This window comes from Palaemon carinicauda, chromosome 25 (assembly GCF_036898095.1).
Source record: "Palaemon carinicauda isolate YSFRI2023 chromosome 25, ASM3689809v2, whole genome shotgun sequence".
Classification (NCBI taxonomy): domain Eukaryota; kingdom Metazoa; phylum Arthropoda; class Malacostraca; order Decapoda; family Palaemonidae; genus Palaemon; species Palaemon carinicauda.
This window is the reverse complement of record NC_090749.1, coordinates 29,500,395-29,525,360: the sequence shown is the minus strand read 5'-3', so window position 1 is coordinate 29,525,360 and position 24,966 is coordinate 29,500,395. Positions and strand designations below refer to the sequence as shown.

Here is a 24,966-nt window from a genome sequence, read left to right as displayed (position 1 = left end):
CGATCGCTGGTATTTCCATCTGACTCAGTATGACGTTGCCACCATACCACAAACCCCCTCGTAATTGAGTGAATGTTGGGAAAATCATAACTGTAGGAGAGTTGTGGCTGACTCACAGTCCGAGGTGGAACCTTCGTGGTTAATATCAGTCGGGGGAACTTTGTATGTAAAGATTTACTCTTGAACAGCCTTGCATATTGTTACCATTTAAGATTTTGTGTTTGTTTTTATAATTATTTGTTAAGAAATTGATTGCATTTTTTATGTAACATTTATGGAAAATTATTGATATTTTACATAGGCTATATAGTGTAAGAAAAAGAAATCAAAGTTTTAGAAAGAGGCTGATCAAGATTATCCCACTCTCCATGAAAATTCATGCAACATGAATTGGGAAAATATTATTGCATACCCATTAGTCTCTTGAAACCTTCAGGTTGACTCCAGAGGGAAAATTAACGCCTCATATTTTGACTTGCATCATTGCAAAAGGAATCACTTAATTCTTGTCGGTTAGAGACATTTATATTAACAGCTCTAATGTGAGCTTATTTCATAATAAATATAAACTTATTTTAATGCTGCCCTTCAAGATATAAATCAAATTAAAAATCTATCTCTAAGAAACGTGTGTATGGTTAGCAAACAGTGTTTGTTGCATCTCTCAGGTTTGATGGATGTGAGAGTGTTGGTGCTCAACTTCTCTAAGCCAGGAATTCGGATATCGGACCGGAGAGGTTTTCCTGGAATCATTTCTTACACCTTTAATTCAAATTTTAAATTTTAGTTGTCCTCTGAATTGGATCAGGCACCATTGACTTGTGGAATTGTGATATTTGAATCTTTGTAAATTCATTTGGTCATGTCGTCCATAAAACTCGCACACTGGCCATTTTGGAGAATGATTAAGTCCCTACTTTGATAGGCAAAGAGATGTATTAGGACATAATATTTATGGTATCCTTTAATGAACAAAGGCAAATCTATAAACAAGGATTTTTAGCCAGAAAATTCTACCCTAAAGGTGTCCTTGAGCTGTGGTATGTGCGTTTTAGCTATGCAAAATACCAATGATTAGTAAAAGGGGTCGCTGGGCTGCTTCCTGTGCCAAACGGTTATGCAACATTGGATGTTAAAACTGACTGATTTGTGTTTAAGTAACTCGTCAATTTACTTACCTCATTAATTTCACCTTGTAATTTTTTACATTTCTGTACCTATTATATAGGTGTGATTACCTACAATTATTAACTGCAACAACCAATGAATACCACTTAATTCTTTTGTATGTATTCAATTTTTCATGCCAGACCGTAGGATTTTCTTTGGATTTGCTTTTACCTGGAGCTGCAAGAATACTGTTGGTACTTATATAAGCATCATTCAGAACCTACGGAAAAAAAACAAAAAATAGAGAACAGAACCATTTGCTCTCTCTCTCTCTCTCTCTCTCTCTCTCTCTCTCTCTCTCTCTCTCAACGGAATTGCCACTGTAAATGAGGAAGAAAATAATGTATAATTACAATAGCTTTCCACAATTTGCTATCTTTTCTTTCTCCCTCTAAATCTAATAATAAAAATTTGTGAGATAGTTATCGTAAAGATAACTGTTTTTATGGAATCTTACAACAGACAAGAAGAGCAGATCTTCCTGTTTCCCCTTAAACATAATTAGAAAAAGATCAAAGGTCATCATAGGATAAGAAGGATTAAAAATGCAACATTTATTGACATATAGACTTTGATAAAGGTATAATATAGAATTAGTTTAATTTAGTCCCCCTCGAAATCCAAGACAAAAACGAAAGAAAACTGTGTTGCGAATTCTCCTATTTTCTGCAAAATCTATAAAAAATTGCACAAATTAATCTTCAATATAGTGAACGAAAATAAAGTTTTCACGTTTGTATTCTACCTTTCAGTTTCTTTACTTATTAATTACTGATTGAGCAGGAAAGGCTTCCTCCAATCTCAGTGAACGGTTAATATTACACCAAATTCGTGACGAGTTTTATCATCATAATGATATGTTTTCGAATATATTGGCTATTTTACGTTTTAAAAATATTGTTTGTGTTTATAATTATTTTTGATTAATTTCAATCAAAATTTTTATATCATGTGGAAGATACAGTAAAAATTTACATAAACAGGTATAGAAAAAAAAATCAGAATTTTAAAAAGAGGCTGATCAAGTTGCTTGGGATGAAGAATAAGGAATTAATTTACTGAATATGTACAGATAATAATATTATTAAATACCCTCTTGACTGAAGGGTTGATAAAACAACATTAGTATCGTAATCGCGATTGCTCAAATCTCTCGCATATTGGGTAAATGAACGATGCTAAATATACTAACGTGTCAGATTATGTACTCTCAATCATTTAATGCTCAGCTCACTACTTGTGTAATCTATGATTGTAAGAACCATCTAATTTACCCCAAAATAAGAAGAAATGTAAATTTTGTTTTATGTATACTATTTTATCAAATAGTTACTTTATACATTTTAATTGTATAATAAAGGCTTAATATATCAATATAATGATAAATTATATAGGAAATAAACGTATTTCAATAGAGTAATTTAAAACTCGTGCTAGAATGATTACCTAACATATAACTATCATTTGAACTTTAAAATTTTATATAAAATAAATTTTAATAAAAGTTTACTAAAAAAAAAAAATGTTATTATAGACAATATGTAAACATATCAGTGATTTCTTTACTCATTTGTGAACGAATTAAATCTTGAATGTATTTTTAAAAACTTGTCTAGTGAAATATGAAACAGAAGAATATTCATCTTTTATCTAATTAATGAATGAAAACACCTTTATAATGTCACTTTTCACATTTGATTAAAATCAATCATCTATAATTTTATCTAGATGATTTTATCTGCAATTTTCATCTTGATTTTTTATGAATCATAAAAGTTTTTAGATCAACTTCTATGTAAAATATTTTTTATCATCTGCTCATATTTACCACAAAAGTTATGACTAAACAATTCCCATTCTTTTGGAATGTTGGAATATTCCGTCAACATCATAATTAAACGTAACTGGATCCCAACATCCAAAGTTCTGAGAGTAAAACCGACATGAACTTTGAAGGCAAAAAAGACTAATTGTTTCAACATATTTTATTTTTCTGTCATGAATTTCCCTTAATTAATTGTGCACAGAAAAGTACATTTTCATCTCATTACCAAATGGTCTGGAGTTTCAGGGTTTTTTGTTCTTTGTTTGGAAATTGAGTTAGGATGAATTTTCTTGATCAAAATTACCAACGTTATGGAAATGAAAACTTATTCTTTCTTTGTAAGAAAATATTTCTTCTTTGATGATGAGCATTAGAAAGATTTATTTCCTTGGGCAAGATTATTTCTTTCTGATTTAGAAAGTGAGAAACACTATTAAACTTTCCTTGCTTTCTTTTGCTGGAATTCCTTAATCCTCTTTGGTCATTTGAAGAAGACACTTAAAACAGGTTTAAGTTTGAAGCAACATCCGGTTACTCTATGGCGATGAATAGCCTCCCGTCCCCAGTGCCAGATCTTAAGGCTTATATTCCATGTAATTATCCTCCTAACCATTTCTTTTAAATAAGGAAGGGAGAGATTTTGTCATGTTCTGACCTTATCCCAAAAGATCAGCAGATTTCCTTATCTCAAACAGGTCAAACACATTTATTAAAAATCCAGTTTCCTTCCCTCCTACGGAAACAGAGTTCAAATCTTCAGAAAATCGCCCCCAAAAAAGTCTTAAGACTAGATTCGCCCCATTTATGGAGAAAACATCTGCCTGGGGAACACAGAATCACCAAAAGTGGAGAGAAGATTAACCTGGGTCCATTATGCACCCGGTGCAAACAGGGGTACTTTAATCGCTTGCAATTTGTCCTTACAAGCTGAATAAAAAGTGTTTTCTACAGTCAAGAAACCTATTAACTTAGTGAAGAGTGCTATTGATAATATCTCAGTCATAAAACTCTCCTCTTCTTAATACAGCTGATTGTGTCTCCTATGATCTTGAATGAATATGGGAACCCAAAGCAAAAGGTTATTATATAGAGGTGAAATTGCTATCCATAATAATCTATATGAAGTATAGATATCCAACTACTGTATCAATAGTGTAGAGATATTTCTGATTATTATAAGCCCCTTATATCAATCAACATTGTCGTCTTGCTTCAGTATGTTTATATGGAAATTAATTTTCTTCAAAAATAAGAATGCATTGTAACTATAAAATACAAACATTGTATAATATCTACCATGCCATATATATTCTTTATCATAATCTGCAGACTATTTAATACTAATAAACCCTTAGAATTTCCTTTCACAAAATATGGCAATAGGATTAACTCTTGTAATACAAACACAAAAAAAGACAAAGGGGACTCCTTTTACCATTGGATTAAACTCTACGAATATTAACGATGTGTTGATTTCCATTAACAAATTCCTCCTATAAGGCAAAGGACATTTTATTTTGACAATCTTTGGGTGATGAAAGTCATTCTTTATCCAACAATCTTCATAAAATAAAATTCCTAAATGACGTAACTTGTGCATATTTCTTGCGGATTTAAACAAAAGTTTGAGAGAGAGAGAGAGAGGAGAGAGATGGAGAGAGAGAGAGAGAGGAGAGAAGAGAGAGAGAGACTATGAAACAAAACTTGTGTATATCGTAACTTCCCACTTAACGATCATCACTTTTGACATAGTATTTTTATCTACGGTCCATCTCTTATTTGATATATGTTGGTGTTCTGATATAAGAGTAGGTTCATAACTCTAAGTAAAACTCTTAGTGTTATGGAGCACAGACTACTCTCTCTCTCTCTCTCTCTCTCTCTCTCCTCTCTCTCTCTCTCTCTCTCTCTCTCTCATCTACATACACTCTTACCCGCACATAAAGAGAGAGAAGATTTTTTATATCGCTGTCCATCCACCAAAAAGGAGAAACATCATATACAGTATATGTTAATTGGTGCCAGTGAACCTCTTCACACCCACAGAAGCATCTGGAAAGCAATTGCTTCTTCCATCAAAGCATCTCAAGGGTTCGTCTTTTCTCATGAATTTCATTGACCTTACCCTCAGGGATCGAAGTAATTACTCATATTATACTCTCGATGACTCAAGGAGTTCATGGCTGGAACTCTTTCAGACTCTTTTGTTTGTTTCATCTTATAGTTCAAAACAGATCTCAAAACTGATGAAGCCAACAAACATTGTGATAGTAACTGGTTTCAGAAGACATCCCCCCCCCCCATCTCTCTTTAGAGAGGGGATAGGGAGTGGGGGGGAAGGCATACAATTCATTACATTTAGTATTGTCTAATAACAACTATTTCCCTTTTAATCGGGGTTATAATCTCTTATTCCATTATTTCATCTTTTTGTTACAAAATATTTATTCTATTATCGTGAATATTGACTGATACGTATTCTGTTCCATCTTCAATAAGACTTGAGAAAAACTAATTATTTCTTTAAAAGTAATCTGGTTTTACAAATCTTATTTGCATTATGTTAACCAGGGTACCAGCCACCCGTTGAGATACTACCACTAGGAGTTATTAGGTCCTTTTGATTGGCCAGACCCTACTGTTGTACATTAGATTCATCTCTCCCTGGTTACGGCTCAAATTTACTTTGCCTACACATACCCAGGATAGTAAATTCTATTCTTTACATATTATCCTCTTTCCTCGTGCACCAAACAACACCAAAATGACAAAAAAAAAGAAAAAAACTATCTACTGCACTGTAAGGTTAGGTTAAGGGTAGAAGAGACTCTTTAGCTATGGTAAGCAGTTTTTCTAGGAGAAGGACGGTCCGAAATCAAACCATTGTTCTCTAGACTTAGGTAGTGCCATAGCCTCTGTACCATGGTCGTCCACTGTCTTGGGGGAGAGCTATCTTGCTTATAAGTACACCACTTATACTGTTCCATCTGTTTCCTTATTTCCTTTTCTTTCTTGGCTATTTTCCCTGTTGGAGCCCTTGGGCTTATAGCATCCTGCTTTTCAAACTAGGGTTGTAGCTTAGATACCACAACTACTACTACTAATAATAATAATAATAATACAATAACAACAATAATAATAATAATAATAATAACCTTGAACTTTACGGCATAGCAGATGTTGAATGATACATAATTTGGTCGAAAAATCCTAAGCAGTTCTTGGTGATTTTTCAATCGTTAATGAATGAAAACTGATTAGTTTTTGTTCCAAAAAACATGTAGGATGAATCCTTTTTAGAAAGTAACTGTCGTAGTACAGTAGCTGATTATTTGTAAAAAAGTCGTAAACATTATTTTGATTGGATCCCCGTTTGTTTCCTTTGCGTAGGAATGGATTAAACATCCAACCAGCTGATACCGTTTGGATAACAACAAACTAAGCCAAAGTCAATATAGATCATTAGCAAGGAATGAGACACCTCTGGTGAAGCAATAAATTCTTCACAATAAGGCAATTCAACTCCGGTTGAATAATGTTCATTAATACCTGTATCATGAATGCCAGAGGCAAGGAACAGTGACATTGCCCTATCAAGCAGGACAATGCCTTAGAGACTGACCATATATACAAATGATCAGTGCATAAGCCCCCTCTCCATCCTGCTATGAGACTCTCTCACTCTGACCCCGGGTCACACAAATCAAATAAACAACTTTAATTTTATGTCCTTATATTTCATATTGATTCTGTATGAAAAAAATTGATAATGGTACGTGTTTATGATAAATCTATTTTGTTGTATCAGTTACCCTGGAAAAAGAAAGCAATGCATCTATCATTATACAATATTCTCTGCAGAAAAAAGGGAATAAAAAAATCGCTAGATCTCCCTGAGTCCTCAGATGCCAGACATTCTGATGATATTTAGAGCTCTATAACGCTAATCTAGATTTTACCTAAAAAATGTTTTTATAGTTTCATAATAAATGAGAGAGAGAGAGAGAGAGAGAGAGAGAGAGAGAGAGAGAGAGAGAGAGAGGAGAGAGAGAGGAGAGAGAGAGAGAGAGAGCGTGTCTGTGTCCTCTGAGTCGTGTTATGGATGTATGGATGTAACCTATAACAATTTAATCGTCCATATTTCTTTTTATTCGTCCTTTTCTATTCCAATATGATAAGTGATTCAACATAAGTATCACATGCCCATTGCGTATACTATTATGATAACATTACCTAAATCCAAATTGAAAGTAATTCAAAGTGTATTTTTGTGTCAATAGATTTAGAAGGAATAAGGTTTTCTACTTTCTGCAACTGTCAGTTTTCCATTGTGATGTTTCTGAGAATGTTTTGTGAGGGAAGGAAGAAGAGGAGAATGCAATCGGACATGGATGTGGTCAGGAGGAATATGGTTGGGGTGAGGCTGGGGGAAGAAGATGCCATGAATAGAAAAAGGTGGAGATATTTTACCCGAGTGGCCGACCCTGCTATAAAGCTGGACTAATAATGTTGATAGATTAAAAAGAAAAATTGGATTAAAGGTTAAAAGGTGTCTGGTTTCAGTTCCAGTTCATCCGAATAGATGCTCACCAGAACGTCAGCCGGGCAAGGCCAGCACCACACTGTGGGGCCTACCCACAGCAGTGACCTCTCCAGTAAACAGCTTAAACTCATGGTTCCGGGCTGGAATCGATCTGCTGCCATGCGAATGCAAGGAAAACTCATTACTCTCTCTCTCTCTCTCTCTCTCTCTCTCTCTCTCTCTCTCTGTATAGCAAACTAAATCTCTCCCTCTTCCGCATTAATCTCCTCTACTTGACAGTATCTCCTAAGAATCGAGATAAACCCTGAAGATTAGAAGGACATTACTTTTAGATTTAACACAATAAGCATAATTGCCACAGGAGAATACAAAGAACATTATCTTGAGCTAATCATTTCCATGACACTATTTTATTTTGATACGCACACGAGGCGCACACAGGTACACTTGGTCATTCTTTTAATGTTGTCCAACCTTTGTGTGTTATCATCATCAGTTGTAAACAATATGCAATTTTGCACTAACTTTTCCGTAACATTTTTCGTTTTGTTTATTCTTATTCTTCAAGTATGCTGTTTGCTTCCTTTCATAACTGAAATAGTTGCCGTAGCTTACTAAAAACGTTCTTGCCTGTCGATATGTAGGACTGGGGTTCGAGTCAGGCTCGATACAGTTTCTGCAACCTCACCTTCATTGAGAGCTAAGGATGGGAGGTTTTTGGGAGCCTATAGGCCTACCTGTTGAGTCATCAGCAGCCATTGCCTGGCCCGCTCTGGTCCTACCTTGGGCGTTGATCATACGTATATATGGTCAGCCTCTAAGGCACTGTCACTACCCCTTGGCTCTGCCATTCATGAACAACCTTTAAATCTTTAAATATCCTTTCAAGGATGATAGATCTAATTCAGATGCAAAATAATGTTAAACAGTTTTCCATAGCATTAATTCATTAATCCAATAAATATAATGAACTTTATCTAAAGCTAAAAGAGACGAATTCCGATTCCTCTGAGTCCGGACGAGACAACCATCCTCAATTATTCAGAGGTTGGATTATTCTACTGCTGATAAAACATTTGGCTCATCACATGTTTTCTATAGATCACCTGTTTCTTCTTCTCTCTCTCTCTCTCTCTCTCTCTCTCTCTCTCTCTCTCTCTCTCTCTCTCTCTCTCTCTCAGGCGGCAAGAGTCAGAATAACCCAATTAGCCATAACCATGACCTACAGTATGCATTCAGATAATCCCGTTTCTAACAAAACACGAAGGTAGTCAGTCAGTCATTCTCTGTATGAGCTTACAGCTGCGTACCTTCTACTATTCCATGGAGATGTATTGTATTTATTTTTGGAGTATATAAATCCAATATTTCTGTCCCCTGTGCCATAACATCTGTCATTCGGAAAAAGATATATAAAAAAAACTTTATATTATGATATGACACTTCAGCTGATAAAGGGTTTCCAATATACAGTTTCTGTAGTCTTTCTGTCGTGTTCATATTTTCCTTTGTTTTGTTGCTTTTATTGGTGCTCAAAAATACTTTATGTTGCAAAAACATTTTCCCTTTTATTGCACGAACAAATGAAATTGATTTTTCTTTCACACACAGAGAGAGAGAGAGAGAAACTCACACCCACTGTATTATAATTATATGAATATTATTAATGCATATATAATAAACTTTATATAAAGATGTATCTATATCATTTATGTATGTATATATATATATATATATATATATATATATATATATATACATGTGTATATATATATATATATATATATATATATGTGTGTGTGTGTGTGTGTGTGTGTGTGTGTGTGTGTGTGTGTATTTCACTTCGTGGATTTGTAGAGTCTGATAAAAAATATCTCGTGGAGATGTCATCTCCGGTGCACAGGAGAAGAAACGATGAGAGAGATTCATCTTTCACCTTTTGAACAGAAGAAGAATGTGGGAGGGAAATAGAAGCCAGAGAAAGGAAATAAGAAAGGAATGAACTCAATAGATCTTCCAAAAGAGAATACATTGAGAAAAGAGGTGATTTAGTCATGGGAATATGGACCCTAGTAAACGCAGATTAAAATCTGGATTAAAGTGAGGAACATAAAGTAAAAGAAATAATGTTCAAACCCCGAGTACTTAAACAGCCAGAAATCAAAGTAAATGATTTGCTAAAGAATCCACAAATACTACAACAATCGTTTCAGGTCAAACCTGAATAAATAGAAATAAGACGAGATTATAGATGATTTTGGAAAGATGACTTCCAATCTGAGCAATAACTTAAAGTCAGTCTACTATTTGAGTATCATGGAAGCCAGGGGATAAATTGTATTCAACTATGAAACAATTGTATTGTGAACAGATATATTTTGAGAAAGTAGGTGACACTTTTTTTCCTTTTTGGAATTTGGAACTAAAAATGGGTGAAGATTCCTTTAAATAATAATTGGGGAAACTGTATAACTTTGAAATTCCATTTGGAATCATTGCGTTGGGAGATGGTTTGGCTGATTCCATCGTTTCATAAAAGAACAATATGTTTCTTAGAGAATTTAATGATGATGCGGCGTTAATGGGTGCGTATGCTTTGTTAATGTACAGTCCAATATTTTTATAGCATGGATATCACTAATGAAGCCTGAGTAATTCCATTGAGTTTTCTGATTAATGTATGCAGAGAGAGAGAGAGAGAGAGAGAGAGAGAGAGAGAGAGAGAGAGAGAGAGAGAGAGAGAGATTCCTATTCACCCATTGATAGTCAGTCCGACAGGTATAAATAGCATATGGCCCCGGACCAGCGGATTGAAAACTCCATGGTATATACACCCTTTCTGAACGGCATCCGCTATTATCTGTATTTCATCCGTACTCTCTCCGGCGATGGATATACATACATGCACACTTCTCTATGAGAAACTCCATTTCCATGTGTATTTGTTTTACTTCTGATTACGTAGTACATTTTTTAAATGGTTGCTTTATTATCCTCTAAACATTGGAAAAAAAAAATATTCTATTTATTGTGAAGTTATTTTGTATAATTTTCAAAATCTGTGTTTCGTTATATCATTTTACTCTAAATTATAGCAAAGCAGTGTCACATGTGTATAACATCTTTATATTCATTGTAAATTGATTTTGCGATAGCGTAATAACCAAGATACACTACAGTCGTCGAAAGATAATATAATCTTCATTTTCATACCAAAAATCGTGCACCTCTTAATAGCCTTCACGTGACACAATGAAGAATCTGTTGGGTCAAAGTCAGGTCATGAACTGACGAATGATGGGGGAGGTCACGTACTTCTACACCGTTATGGATGTCAATAAAATCGTGAGGGAGATTGATGGAGAGAGGAAATACAGTAGACGGAAAGAAGGAAAGATTGGGAGGAGAAGTATCAAGAGATAGACAAACGCAGAGGGAGGTCATAGGACGACAAAATAATTTATGTAAAATAAAAAAAAACTAGCTCAGGTAAAAAAAATCAGAGGATTACGCAATTTTTTTCCTTTTGTCAGTCATTTTCAAACTTAAAGTTCTTGCTGTGACTTTCTATAAGACCTCCATTCGGACATGTGTTCCTCGTATCTCAAAACCCTCTGGTCCATTCCCTGTGCAGCAGATGTGATGGAAGTTTGATAACTTTCTTTTTCTTCTTCTTTTTTGACGAATTCCTCAATTATGATAAATACGAAATGAATTACGTAATCTACTGTATTTCTGAGTAGATGATTATCATCTGAGAAATTTATTGAGTCAAGAATATTTTGTTTTTATTGTCCCGTCAAGGTAACCAGTTAGTTAATCCCATCTCTTTACAACTACAGCTTCCCTTTCAGGTCTCTGGAACCTCAAAGAATCTAGTATACTAGTTCTACTTCACTTTTAATTTAGCAGATTCTTCTCACTATACAATCTGACAAACATTTCTGAAAATATAGGCACAGGATGATGATAATGATGATGATTATGATGATGATGATGGTGAAATTTGCTATAGAATTAACTGATCTCGTAAATCATTCAACACTACACTTGTCTTGAGGAGAGAGAGAGAGAGAGAGAGAGAGAGAGAGAGAGAGAGAGAGAGAGAGAGAGAGAGAGAGTTTTATAAATTCTAAACCACCCATCACGGAAATAGAATAAAATGGGTGATTTTTATTGAATAAAATCAAACTAGATAGATTGATTTTCCTAACGTATTATCAACTTCTTAATTATGCAATAGGACGCTTCATCTGACCTATTGAGATCTGCACAAATCTACATTTGAATCCTTCTCTTATTTTCTATTAACAACAAAACTATTTACATATTATTCTCTCTCTCTCTCTCTCTCTCTCTCTCTCTCTCTCTCTCTCTCTCTCTCTCTCTCTCTCTCTTTATCATTTGTTTGAATGAACTGACGCAAAACTATTTACATATTATTCTCTCTCTCTCTCTCTCTCTCTCTCTCTCTCTCTCTCTCTCTCTATCATTTGTTTGAATGAACTGACGCAAAACTCCTCAATATTACTTTTTCTTGGAAGCGAAAAATACCCTAGCTGAATTTCATAATTCCAAACTTGCAGCAAATTATTTTTTTCTGTGAAACAGGTTGACAAGAGTCTCCTGTTATAGTTTGTATAGGACGGATCTATTTTATCGTTGGTATTGATCTTAAAATATTCTGTATCAGTTATTCATTATTTCTCTTGTATTTCATAACAAGATCACATATCACAATCGTTAAAGGTGGTTCTTTTGCTTCATTTTCCATTGGATATTCTGGCAGTTTTCATTACTACATTATCAGGTTTTTTATTCCTTTAACATTACATGAACACACATAAGTGTATCTGTATCCATTATCTCACGCACAAACAAACACACACAGACATACGATCTTGTGCCACTATTAACAAATTTTCGGTAATGCGTATTTGGATTGAATACGTAAATCTCTCTCTCTCTCTCTCTCTCTCTCTCTCTCTCTCTCTCTCTCTCTCTCTCTCTCTCGCTCTCTCTCTCTTTTTCTCTCTCTCTCTCTACTTTATATAATTCTATCATTTAGATTTGAGAAAAAAGTTAATGTAAGCCTGGATGGTTAAAATATGTGTTTGTGTCTGTCTGTTGATCCAAGGTCATTCGAACATCGACCTCTTTATCAGTTGAAGTTTTTTCTCTTTAGAAATAAAAGTCTAAGGAAGTTCATAAGTAAAAAAGATTTCTTTCTTTCTGAGGAAGATTCAGTGATAACAAATCCTTTATTTTTAAAGTAATTCAATTGAGGGATTCAAATATGATTCTCTGCAACATCTGCGAAGTAAGAATTTATTGTTGCTTTGATAAAAGTTATTTCTTTTAACGATGAGTCATTAAAAAAGATATTCTTTCTGCTACAAATATTTCCTTTGTTACTAAAACCTCTGACCATATTTCAAACGAAGCTCTGCAAAATACTCCGAATATAACAACATAGAAATATATATTCCTTTTCACAGGGGCTCATATTTTTCAGTTTTTCTCCCAGCAAAGAAAATAAATCATGAATTCTACACTTAAGAAGAGAGAGAGAGAGAAAAAAAGGGCGTTTTTATTTAGTAAACAAATGTCCCAAGTCGTTGTATCATCCAAGTAATAGATATAACACAAGCTCAGCATAGTAAGGAAATAACATTTTTTTTCACGCTTTTTTCTTCTTTTACTTTAAAGTTTTCTTACTAAAAAAACCGACATTCTGAAAATAGGGCAATGGTATATATATATATATATATATATATATATATATATATATATGTATATTCAACTTTGCCTTTATTCATAGTTTTTGGATGTATATTTGCATTCAAATAAAAACATTAATAACAATTAATGGATGTAGAATGAATGATTAAGTCAACAATGTATCCCTTTACACTTAGAGTTGGGAGAGATATTAGTCACAATGCCCGCGTGTGGGTGTGGATGTGGATGTATTTGTGGGTGAGGGTATGCGTGTGGTTGTTCGCAGGGGTGTGGGTGTGGGTGTGGTTGTTTGTGTGGATGTGTTTGGGGGTATGAGTGTAGATGTGTTTGTGGGTGTGGGTGTGAGTGTGGGTGTGGCTGTGGGTGCAGATGTGGGCTTGGGTGTGGATGTGTTTGCGGGTGTCTGTCAGTGTGGTGTGGGTGTGGATGTGTTTGTGGGTGTGGGTGTGAGTGTAGGTGTGGTGTGGGTTCAGGTGCAGGCAAGGGTGGGGATGTGTTTGTGGGTGTCAGTGTGGTGTCGGTGTGGGTGTGGATGTGTTTGTGGGTGTGAGTGTGGATGTGTTTGTGTGTGAGTATCAGTGTAGGTCCAGGTTGAGGCATGGGTGTAGATGTGTTTGCGGGTGTCAGTGGGGTGTGGGTGTGGATGTGGGTGTGGGGCGGGATGTGGATTTTTTTGTGGGTGTGATTGTTGGTGTGGGTGTGGGTGCAGGTGTGGGCATGGGTATGATGTGTTTGCTGGTGTCAGTGTGGAATGGGAGTGGGTGTGGATTTGGATGTGGATGCAGGTGTGGGCATGAGTATGGGTGCTGATGTGGGTGAGGGTGTGGATGTGTTTTGGGTGTGGGTGTGGATGTGGATGTGGGTGTGGGGCGGGATGTGGATCTTTTTGTGAGTGTGAGTGTTGGTGTGGGTGTGGGTGCAGGTGTGGGTGTGGGTGTGATGTGTTTGCTGGTGTCAGTGTGGTATGGGTGTGGGTGTGGATTTGGATGTGGATGCAGGTGTGGGCATGAGTATGGGTGCTGATGTGGGTGAGGGTGTGGATGTGTTTGCGGATGTCAGTTTGGTATGTGTGAGGATCTGGGTGTGGGTGTGGATGTGGGTGCGGGGAATGAGTGTGGATGTGTTTGCGAGTATCAGTGTGGCGGGGGTGTGGATGTGTTTGTGGGTGTTGGTGTGGGTGTGGATGTGTTTATGGGTATGGTTGTATATGTAGGTGTGGATTTGGATATTGAAGTTTGTGTGGGTGTGGACGTGGATGTGGGTATGGGTGTGAATGTGTTTGTGGATGTGGGTGTGGGAAAATGGGTGTGGATTTGGGTGTGGATGTGTTTGCGGGTGTCAGTGTGGTGTGGTGTGGATATGTTTGTTGGTGTGGGTGGGGATGTAGGTGTGGGCATAGGTGTGGTTGTGAGCGTGGGTGTAGGTGTGGACACATGTAGATGTGGGTGTGGGTGTGGATATTGATGTGGGTGTGGGTGTGAATGTGTTTGCATTTGTGGATTTGGGTGTTGGTATGGGCGTGATTGTGGGTGTGGGTGTTGGTGTGGGTGTGAATGTGTTTGTGTTTGTGTTTGTGGATGTGGGTGTGAGTATGGGCGTGGGTGTTGGTGTGGGTATTGGTGTGGGTGTGGATATGTTTGTTGGTGTGGGTGGGCATGTGGGTGTGGGCACGGGTGTAGGTGTGTTTGTGGGTATGGGTGTGCCCGTGGGTGTAGGTGTGCATTAGTAATTGAAACCAGAAAAAGCTTTAACTATTAAATTTGTTTTGCTTCTGGAATAAAGAAACAAAGGAAAATTCTTATTTTAAAATGACTGAAAGTAAGACATGCCCGTGCCCTAGTGACAACTTCTACACACATACACACACACACAGACACACACACACACACACACATATATATATATATATATATATATATATATATATATATATATATATCGTAGTGCCCTCTGAAAAACTAAGATAGTTTCTCTTCGGACAGACTGTCCTGCAGATAGTTTTCAGGAGAACAGCAGAAATACATTTATTTTTCTCCATTTACTGTTTAGTGTTGACACGTTTCCTCACTTTCCCAAACGAGTCATTTCAACTCCAATTATCATCAAATCGTTTTATCTGTTGTTAAAAATATTCTGACGCCATTATAATTCGAATAATCTTGCTTTGTGTTCTCTTCGTTCTTCTTGAACATCAATGCAACATGAACTCTGATTGAAGCAGCCTGATGTATTTCTGATATATTTTTGCAGTCTGCTGTCTTATATTATAGGCAAAATGTTGTATGTCATATTTCTGTAGCCGCTTCTCTCTCTCTCTCTCTCTCTCTCTCTCTCTCTCTCTCTCTCTCTCTCTCTCTCTCTCTCTGGAGCGACAAGTAACTGAATTTGATAGCGCCTTGTTGAATTCACAACTTTTTATATCTTGTGATCGGACCTGTGACATAAACAATATATACGAGTTAGTTTCTAACTGAGATATACATTTCATTATATAGGCTATAGAGTTAGTGTTTCCCATGTGTCTATGTCTATTCATGTAACGCTTTATATAAGTCTTTGCTCCTCTGGTGTTGTTCAAAATATCATGTTCAGGGTAAAGGTTAATTTGCTAGCAATAAGAGCGCCTTCATACTCTTGTTGGAAACACATGCTCGACTTTATTTTAAATCTGATTATTCTAGCTTCATTTCTTCCGTGTTAATTATCTTACTTATTGTATCACACTTATACTTATAGATAATACACACGCTCTCTCTCTCTCTCTCTCTCTCTCTCTCTCTCTCTCTCTCTCTCTCTCTCTCTCAATCTTCATAATGAGTGATTTTAATTTTCAAAGGATATAGTCAGCAGTTGACTCAATCATAAGAAGCAACTATACCTTATATTTCTTTTGATTAATATCAGACCTGAGTAATATGCAGTCTGATATTCTCATTAACCCCAATGTTAAGTGATTGCAAACAAAAGTTAAAACAAACTAAATTAGATAACAATAAACTCGAGAAAGAAGGATTGGATTACTTCTTCTGTTTTCAGGAGAGCTGTGAATGCAATCAAATGTCTCGGAGAAATAGAGTTTATATTAGATTTTCCTTCCTTATCTCAAAGAAAGTTACAAGTGAGACACGAGGAAGAAAATACAGTTTTATAGGAAGACGAAAAGAAGAAGCAGCGGAGGACGTTAAAATAAAGAAATAATCATATGTAGTATTATTATTATTATCATTATTATTACTCGATAAGTTACTCCCCTAGTTAGAAAAGCAGGAAGCTATAAGCCCAGGGAAAATAGCTCAGCGAGGAAAGGAAACAAGGAACTAAGAGAAGTAATTAACAATCAAAATAAAAATGTTTAAGAACAATAACGTTGAAATAAATATTTCAGATTTAAACAATAAAAACTTTAACAAAGCAAGGAGAAGAGAAACAAGACAGAACAGAGTGCACGAGTGTACCCCAAGTAAGAGAACTTTAACCCAAGACAGTGGAAGACAGTGGTACAGAGGCTATGGCACTACCCAAGACTAGAGAACAATGGTTTGATTTTAGATTGTCCTTCTCCTAGAAGACCTGCTTACCATAGCTAAAGAGTCTCTTCTACCCTTACCAAGAGGAAACTAGCCACTGAACAATTACAGTTGAATAGTTAACCCTTTTGGTAAAGAAGAATTGTTTAGTAATCTCAGTGATGTCAGGTGTACAAGGACAAAGGAGAATAAGTAAAGAATAGGCCAGACTATTCTGTGATTGTGTATCTGTGTCTGTGTGTGTATGTGTGTAAGAAAAGGGAAAATAATCCGCTACCAGAGAGAAAGATTCAATGTAGTACTGTCTAGCGAGGTAAAGGACCCCATAACTCTCTAGCAGTAGAATCTCAACGGGTGGCTGGTGCCCTGGCCAACCTAATACCTACCGAGAACTTATTATATATATATATATATATATATATATATATATATATATATATATATATATATATATATTTATATATATATATATATATATATATATATATATATATATCTATTTATCTATCTATCTATCTATCTATATATATATATATATATATATATATATATATATATATATATATATATATATATATATATATCACGTTTTTGGGTCTGAACAAAGAATTTATGGACTCTGCTCTGCTATGGACAGTTAAAACCTCTAAAATTGCACATGATAACTTATTGTATAAGACTTAAAATCATGATCAATAAATGTTGATTTTACAGGATATGTAGTTAATGAGTCTTTAAAATCAGTACTATTTAAAGGCAGCTAGACTTTCTTTCTCCCCCGAGCCCTGATAGTGGAATCGCCCATTATAGACACATGGATACCCCAACAACCATCAATAAAGGAAGTAAGGCAACAAAAAGAACAAATAAACAGCCTTTATGATCTTGTATATATCCCAACAAATGAAATATATATTAGGAAATACGACGAGGCTGAGATACCAACAAGATTTTATTCGTCATATTTTCTGTGTTTGAACGTTTTTTGTGGTTTCATAGGTTGGCACTCCTGACTGGTGGATGGCCACTGAAAGAAGTCAGGTGTTGTGATGACGTCAAAAGCAAAGAACGCAGAAGACGAAATGGAAATTTTAAACACATTCTGTTTTACGTGTTTTTATTACTTCAATTAAGATCTGTAGTTGAGGATGTTGTTTTGCTCAAGGAAAGAGTTAAGAAATTGATATTTCATATCTTGCAAAAGAAAATAACTCTGATCAGATTATCAGTAGCTGATAATTTCTAACATTTTAGTCAGCGTTGCACAACGTTACCACGTATCCTTTAACCCTTTTTTTTCTCTATTATCTCTTCGTCATATTGATATTTTTTAATTTGTTTCCCTTGGAATACCGATATACATAGTTTCCCTATTATTTTAATATTTTCTCTACATTTGGGAACTAAAGAAGGAAGCAAAAATTGTAGAGAAAGAAAGAAAAAATGACGATAAGAATCAACTACGAACTAATGAAAGATAGAAAGAAAGAATCAGTAATAAACTGATGCCACAACAAGAAGATTCGTCAACACCTCCGTAAAAAATATTGATTTCACAATGCTAATAATAAAAAAGGTATTATTATTATTATTATTATTATTATTATTATTATTATTATTATCATTATTTCCTAACCTATAACACTAGTTGGATAATCAGGATGCTAAAAGCCTAAGGTCCCCAACAGGGAAAATAGCCCTGTGTTTTCGCCATGACATCGATTGTGAAATAATTATACGTGTGAAATAGATAATACAGCTGTTTGGAATAAAAGGGAACTAAACAAGACAGAGTTAGGAGCAAGCGCGTGAGAAATGTGTTTACAACTAAATGTATGAAAGGCCTTTAATCCCAAGCTCATCAACCTTTAACCGTGACATCTGGCGAACAGGGCCTGTATAAGAAAGACTGAATTAATGAATGTTTGGATGATGTGAAGTTACTGATGTGAGGACATACGCACTTGTTAAGCAGCAGTGCCAATTTTCTTTTTTTTATCTTTTATTATGAAATACACATTTACAATCTTACACACACACACACACACACACACACACATATATATATATATATATATATATATATATATATATATATATATATGTGTGTGTGTGTGTGTGTGTATATATATATATATATATATATATATATATATATATATATATATATATATATATGTGATATCCCCATATGTTGTACATATGCTAACATATCTGATTTGTCTAAAGTTTATTTTTCCATTTTCTTTGTAAATACATCACCTTATTTCAGCGCCATCTTCATTCCATTCTTCTCATTATCTTTTGTTTACACTCGCCTTCCTGCTGTAAATCATCCCTGTTTTCTTACCTTACATGTTATAAGGTAACCCCAAATTTATTGTTTTGTTAGAATACATTGTTCTCACCACGAGATTCATCTACCTTACTCACCCATTCACTTTGCATTGCTTATTATTGTTGTTTTGAAGTGCTTTTTCATTGTTTTGTTTAACGTAAGATTAAAGTTTTGTTTATAACATAGTTTATTGTTCCTGTCCTCCAATTATCCTGCTATTGGTGCTTCTGTTGTCTGCAACCAGCTTTAAGAAGATACATTTGATCATAATCAACAATCTTATACACTCGTAATAAGAAACAAGTGAATTTGGAAGTCTACCCATATGACTTCTATTTTGTTGTGTGAAGAGAACTACCGCCCATTATAAAGGGGTAATTGTTTGCACAGTGGTTCGTCACATAATAGTTGGGGGCCTGTCCGGGATCTGATGTGCGATCTGATGTACGATATGATGTGTGATATGATTCATCAAATTTATATCAAGTGATTGAATCGTGAAAGAACAGTTCCAGTGATTATGAACAGTATCGAGTGTTGTGTTGTGGCGTACCAAGGATAAAGGACGACAGTAATAATTCCAAGGTAAGGTAGATGTCTCGTCTCTCTCTCTTTAGACATTTATGTATATATGTCTGGGTAGTCATTTGGTTGTAAGAGGAACAAGTCACGCTTAATATAGTTAAGACTTGGGTATGCTGATTGTCCAGCTTCTAAACCACCCTTATTAATTGAAGATACCCCCAGTAGGTAGCTTTTAAAGTTTCGCCTACTCAAATCTCGTATCCCAGAGATTTCTCATAAAAAAAAAAAAAAATCTGAAGCCCTAAGATTTTGCCATTTCTTAAAATCGCCATTCAAAAGTGATATTTAGGAAATAAGTCAAATTTCATTATATGTGATTTATTAAATTAAGTTTCATTATAATATGTGAAATTTCCTCCATCTCTATTTCATTATAAAGTGATTTATTTTGTTATATAAATTTCTTAAGTGAATTTAGCCAATTTCCAATTTTAGAGATTTTCGTAATTCTAATCGTTATCTTTAGTCAGGAAATTAACTTATATATTGTTTGGTGTTAAAAGTACTATTTTGGTGTACAAATAACATTTACGTGTCGGTAAATGAATATTTAAATACTTGTGTTAAATTACTCCTGTTATATCTATAAAGCGCATACTACGTTTTTTTGTTCAGTTTGCGCATTATTCTGATAATCAATTACTTTAAACTAGGTGTTGACTATTAACTAGATACTTTATCATAACGAGAATAATATAGTTTTTCAATATTAAACTTACCCGATAATCATGTAGCTGTCAACTCCGTTGCCCGACAGAATTCTATGGAGGGATACGCCAGCTATCACAATACTAGAAGGGGGTGTACTCACCAGCGCCACCTGTGGCCAGGTACTCAATCATTTGTTGTTTACACCTCCTCAATTATTCCTCTGTCGTGCCTCCGGCTAGACGTTCTGGGATACGCTTATGGTCTTCGAGTTTATTCTCGCTTATTTGGTGATGTATTCTCTTTGATTTACGGCTGTCGCATTACTAGAAACCTTCTGATATTAGCTAGATAGCTTTTATTTAATTCAGTTTAACGGTTAACGATTTTTTGCTTGTTTTTTGGATCTCCCTTTGACTTCTCTTGAAAACAAAATGTCTGACATTTCGCAAGCCCCCTCCCATAGACGATGTAGGTCTTGCAATAGACGTATTCCGAAGGTCTCGGTAGATCCTCACACCGCTTGTTCTGACTGTAGGGACAGACCCTGTCAGTTAGAAAATTGATGTGAGGAATGCGCCGGACTTTCGGAATTGGATTTTGTCCGACTTTTGAAGTATTCTTCTAAGTTAGAGAGAATTAGAGCTAGGAGGAGTTCGTCTCACTCTTCTTTATTTTCCTCATCTCATGATCCCCAACCTGATCCTACCCCTGTAGTGGCTACCCCCGATCCTACTGTGTGCCCTCCGCCTGATATGTCAGTGGTTTTACGCGCTATTCAGGCTTTAGGCGATAAGGTAGAGTCAGTGGTAAGTGACCATAAGTCTCTGATGGCCGAAGTGAAAGAGTTGAAGGCCAAGAGTGCAGTGGGTGAAGTTAGTGCCAGTGCTGTGACGAGTGCTAGTGTCGGTGCAGTGCCTTGTACTAGTGTTAGTGCCAGTGTGGTGCGTGGGGATTTTTCTGTGCGAGCCAGTCGTTCTCCCAGTCCGGGACCTCTTGCAAGCTCCCAAGCCCAGGGGAGAAGCAATGTCGAAGGGCATAAGGGTTCGGCAGGCCTTGTTAGGCGCACAGAATTATCCTCAGTGGTTGCGGGCGTGTCTTCCACAGACCGTCACTCCCACTTGCAGACGATTGAGCCCGTCTTCCGCTCGTCCGCTGATCTTCTCTCGGGGAAGAAACGTTGGTCTCAGGTCTCTAGACCGCTTAAACGCAGAGTCCAGCCATCGAGTGCTCAGCCAGGTTGCAGTAGTTGGCTCAGCTCTGACTCGCCTCAGTCATCTAGCGACTGTACTCCGCCCAAGAGGAGTAAGGTACAACAGAGCTGCACCGGTGGTGCAACCACTGTTATGGCTTTACCTCAGTCTGCCACTGTCTCTGCTGATCCCAAGTGGTCTATGCTTCAGTCCATGCAAGCTCAGCTGTCGGACCTGATGCGTGAGTGTCGTGCTGAGAGTGTTGCTCCTCCTGCACCTGTGGTGCACCAACCTCCTGCACCCGTTCAGCCTGTGCTGCACCCGCCTGCACCGGTGGTGCACCTACCTCCTGCACCCGTTCAGCCTGTGCTGCACCCGCCTGTACCGGTGGTGCACCAACCTCCTGCACCCGTTCAGCCTGTGCTGCACCCTCCTGCACCGGTGGTGCACCAACCTTCTGCACCCGTTCAGCCTGTGCTGCACCCACCTGCACCGGTGGTGCACCAACCTCCTGCACTCGCTGCACCCAGTCGCAGCTCCATCTGCCAGGCTTACGAGGTTGAACCACTTTCTGTGTTCACTGTTCCCAGTGTTGTTCAGCATCAGCCTTCTTTAAGGCAACCTTCGGTTTGGGATCAGGAGGATTACTCCACTCTTCCTCCTCCTCCCCTGGCTGCTCCACCGGCGGTGCAACTCTCGGTGGAAGTACAACAACCTCTTCCACCTGTGAGTCAGTCTCCTCAGTTGCTGCACCGAGCTCTACCCGTGCACCCTGATCCTGCTCCTCAGACATCTCTGCTTGCGGGATCTTTACCTTGTTCTGCACAGCCTCGGTCTCTTCACGCTCCACTCATACCACAGGAACAGGAACGGACTACTCCGCCTCCGTCCTCCGTTCAGCTGGTGCATTCCTTGGGTGCAACTCTTGCTAGGAGTCATCCTCCTTCACCCTTGCACCTGCCTTCTGCTCCGACTGTTGTTCAACCTATGCAGTCTGAACCTCAGGTTTTCCCTCAAGTTGAGGAAACCTCTGCTGTTGTTCCTACCCATTCTGACTCTGCGGTTCAGCATTCTGGTCCTTTTGCTTCGCTACCTTCTGCTGATGAAGTGTCGGATGATGAGGAGGCACATCTTGATCCCTCATCAGACGTGGAGGAGTCTAAGCCTTCTCCATTGTCTGTTGATTTTAGAAAGGTCTTGGCTCTACTCAGGGAGCTTTACCCTGACCACTTCGTCTCTGCTGTTCCCCGCTCTCCTCCATCTGAGTTTTCGCTAGGCGTGCAACAAGCTAAGTCGTGCTATACTAAGCTTGTCCTAGCTAGATCCTCCAAGAGGGCCTTAAGGATCTTAGGGGATTGGCTTCAGTCTAAACAACACCTGGGCAAGACTTCCTTCATGTTCCCTCCAACGAAGCTCGCATCGAAAGGTTGCGTTTGGTATGCCACAGGGGAAGCACCAGGCTTGGGAGTTCCTGCCTCTGCCCAGGCTGACTTCTCAAGTCTGGTGGACTCGCCTAGGAGGACTGCGATGAGACGCTCGAAGGTTTGTTGGACCTTCTCAGACCTGGATCATCTTCTGAAAGGGTTGTTCAGAGCTTTCGAGATGTTCAATTTTCTCGACTGGTGCCTGGGAGCCCTCAGCAAGAAAACATCTCCTGCGGACAAAGACTCTGCCATGTTAATTATGTCCTGCATGGATAAGGCTATCAGGGATGGATCGGGTGAGCTAGCGTCGTTATTTGTATCAGGGGTGTTGAAGAAAAGAGAACAACTGTGTTCCTTCCTCTCAGCCAGCATTACACCGTGCCAGCGGTCTCAGCTCCTTTTTGCTCCACTCTCTAAGTTCCTCTTTCCAGAGGAGCTAGTTAAGGACTTGTCGGCTGCCCTGATACAGAAGGACACGCACGATCTTGTAGCTTCATCGGCTCGTAAGTCTAAGGTTACCACCTCTGTCCCCAAGACTTATCGCTCTCCAGTGGCTGATACCCCGGCCACTAGGTTCATACCGCCCTTTCGTGGTAGAGCCCCCAGCCGAGGAAGCTCCCGTCCAGACTCTCACAGGGGCAAGTCTAAGAAAGGACCCAGGACATCCAAGGGAAAACACTGACTCTCAGATTCTCCAGACAACAGTAGGTGCCAGGCTCAAGATCTTCTGGCAAGCCTGGGAGAAGAGAGGTGCAGACGCACAGTCTGTCAGTTGGCTGAGGTACGGTTACAAGATTCCATTCTGCCTCAAACCGCCTCTGACCACATCGCCCATCAACCTCTCTCCCAACTACAAAGAAGAGGACAAGAGGCTAGCATTGCAACAGGAGGTGTCGCTACTTGTGCAGAAGAAGGCAGTGGTTATAGTCCGGGACCATCAATCCCCGGGCTTCTACAACCGTCTCTTTCTTGTGGCCAAAAAGACAGGAGGTTGGAGACCGGTGCTGGACGTCAGCTCTCTCAACGAGTATGTCACCAAGCAGACGTTCACAATGGAGACGACCAAGTCGGTCTTAGCAGCGGTCAGACAGGAGGACTGGATGGTCTCATTGGACTTGAAAGATGCATACTTTCACGTTCCCATTCATCCAGACTCCCAACCTTTCCTGAGATTCGTTTTCGGAAAGGTTGTCTATCAGTTCCAAGCCCTGTGTTTTGGCCTAAGCACAGCTCCTATGGTCTTTACTCATCTGATGAGGAATGTAGCGAAATTCCTGCACTTATCGAACATCAGAGCCTCCCTCTACCTAGACGACTGGCTGTTGAGAGCCTCCACGAGTCGTCGTTGTCTGGAGAACCTCTCTTGGACTTTAGATCTAATCAGAGACCTAGGTCTATTAGTCAATTTAGAGAAATCTCAACTCATTCCCTCCCAATCCATTGTGTATCTGGGAATGGAGATTCAGAGTCGGGATTTTCGGGCTTTTCCATCGGCCCCCAGGATAAACCAAGCCCTACAGTGCATCTTGAGCATGCTGAAGAGGAGCAATTGCTCAGTGAGACAGTGGATGAGTCTCACAGGGACCCTCTCATCTCTGGCCCTGTTTGTCGAGCTGGGGAGACTCCACCTCCGCCCTCTTCAATTCCATCTTGCAGCTCATTGGGACAAGGGCTCGACTCTAGAAGCAGTCTCTATCCCTATCAACCAAGAGATGAAGACCACTCTCCGGTGGTGGAAGCACAATCTTCTTCTCAAGGAGGGTCTATCATTGGCCATCCAGACCCCCCATCTTCTTCTCTTCTCGGATGCATCGGACTCGGGCTGGGGTGCGACCTTGGACGGACGGGAATGCTCAGGAGTGTGGAACAAGGAACAAGGATTACTCCACATCAATTGCAAGGAACTGTTAGCAGTCCATCTTGCCCTGTTGAACTTCAAGTCCCTCCTGCTAGGCAAAGTGGTGGAGGTGA

At 38.1% G+C, this 24,966-nt stretch overlaps 1 protein-coding gene across 1 annotated transcript; it reads left to right on the top strand.

Annotated features, from left to right (window-relative positions):
• The first annotated feature begins 13,525 nt into the window (after nucleotides 1-13,525).
• On the top strand, nucleotides 13,526-14,172 carry LOC137618963 (uncharacterized). Its single transcript, XM_068349165.1, has 2 exons — nucleotides 13,526-13,759; nucleotides 14,026-14,172. The coding sequence occupies exons 1-2, from the start codon at nucleotides 13,526-13,528 to the stop codon at nucleotides 14,170-14,172; spliced, it is 381 nt and encodes a 126-aa protein (XP_068205266.1).
• Nucleotides 14,173-24,966: the final 10,794 nt, after the last annotated feature.

Coding starts and splice junctions, on each gene's coding strand:
- LOC137618963 (XM_068349165.1), top strand. CDS start 13,526: ATGCGTGTGGTTGTTCGCAGGGGTGTGGGTGTGGGTGTGGTTGTTTGT. Junction 13,760..14,025: donor TGGTGTGGGTTCAGGTGCAG/GCAAGGGTGGGG, acceptor TGCTGGTGTCAG/TGTGGAATGGGAGTGGGTGT.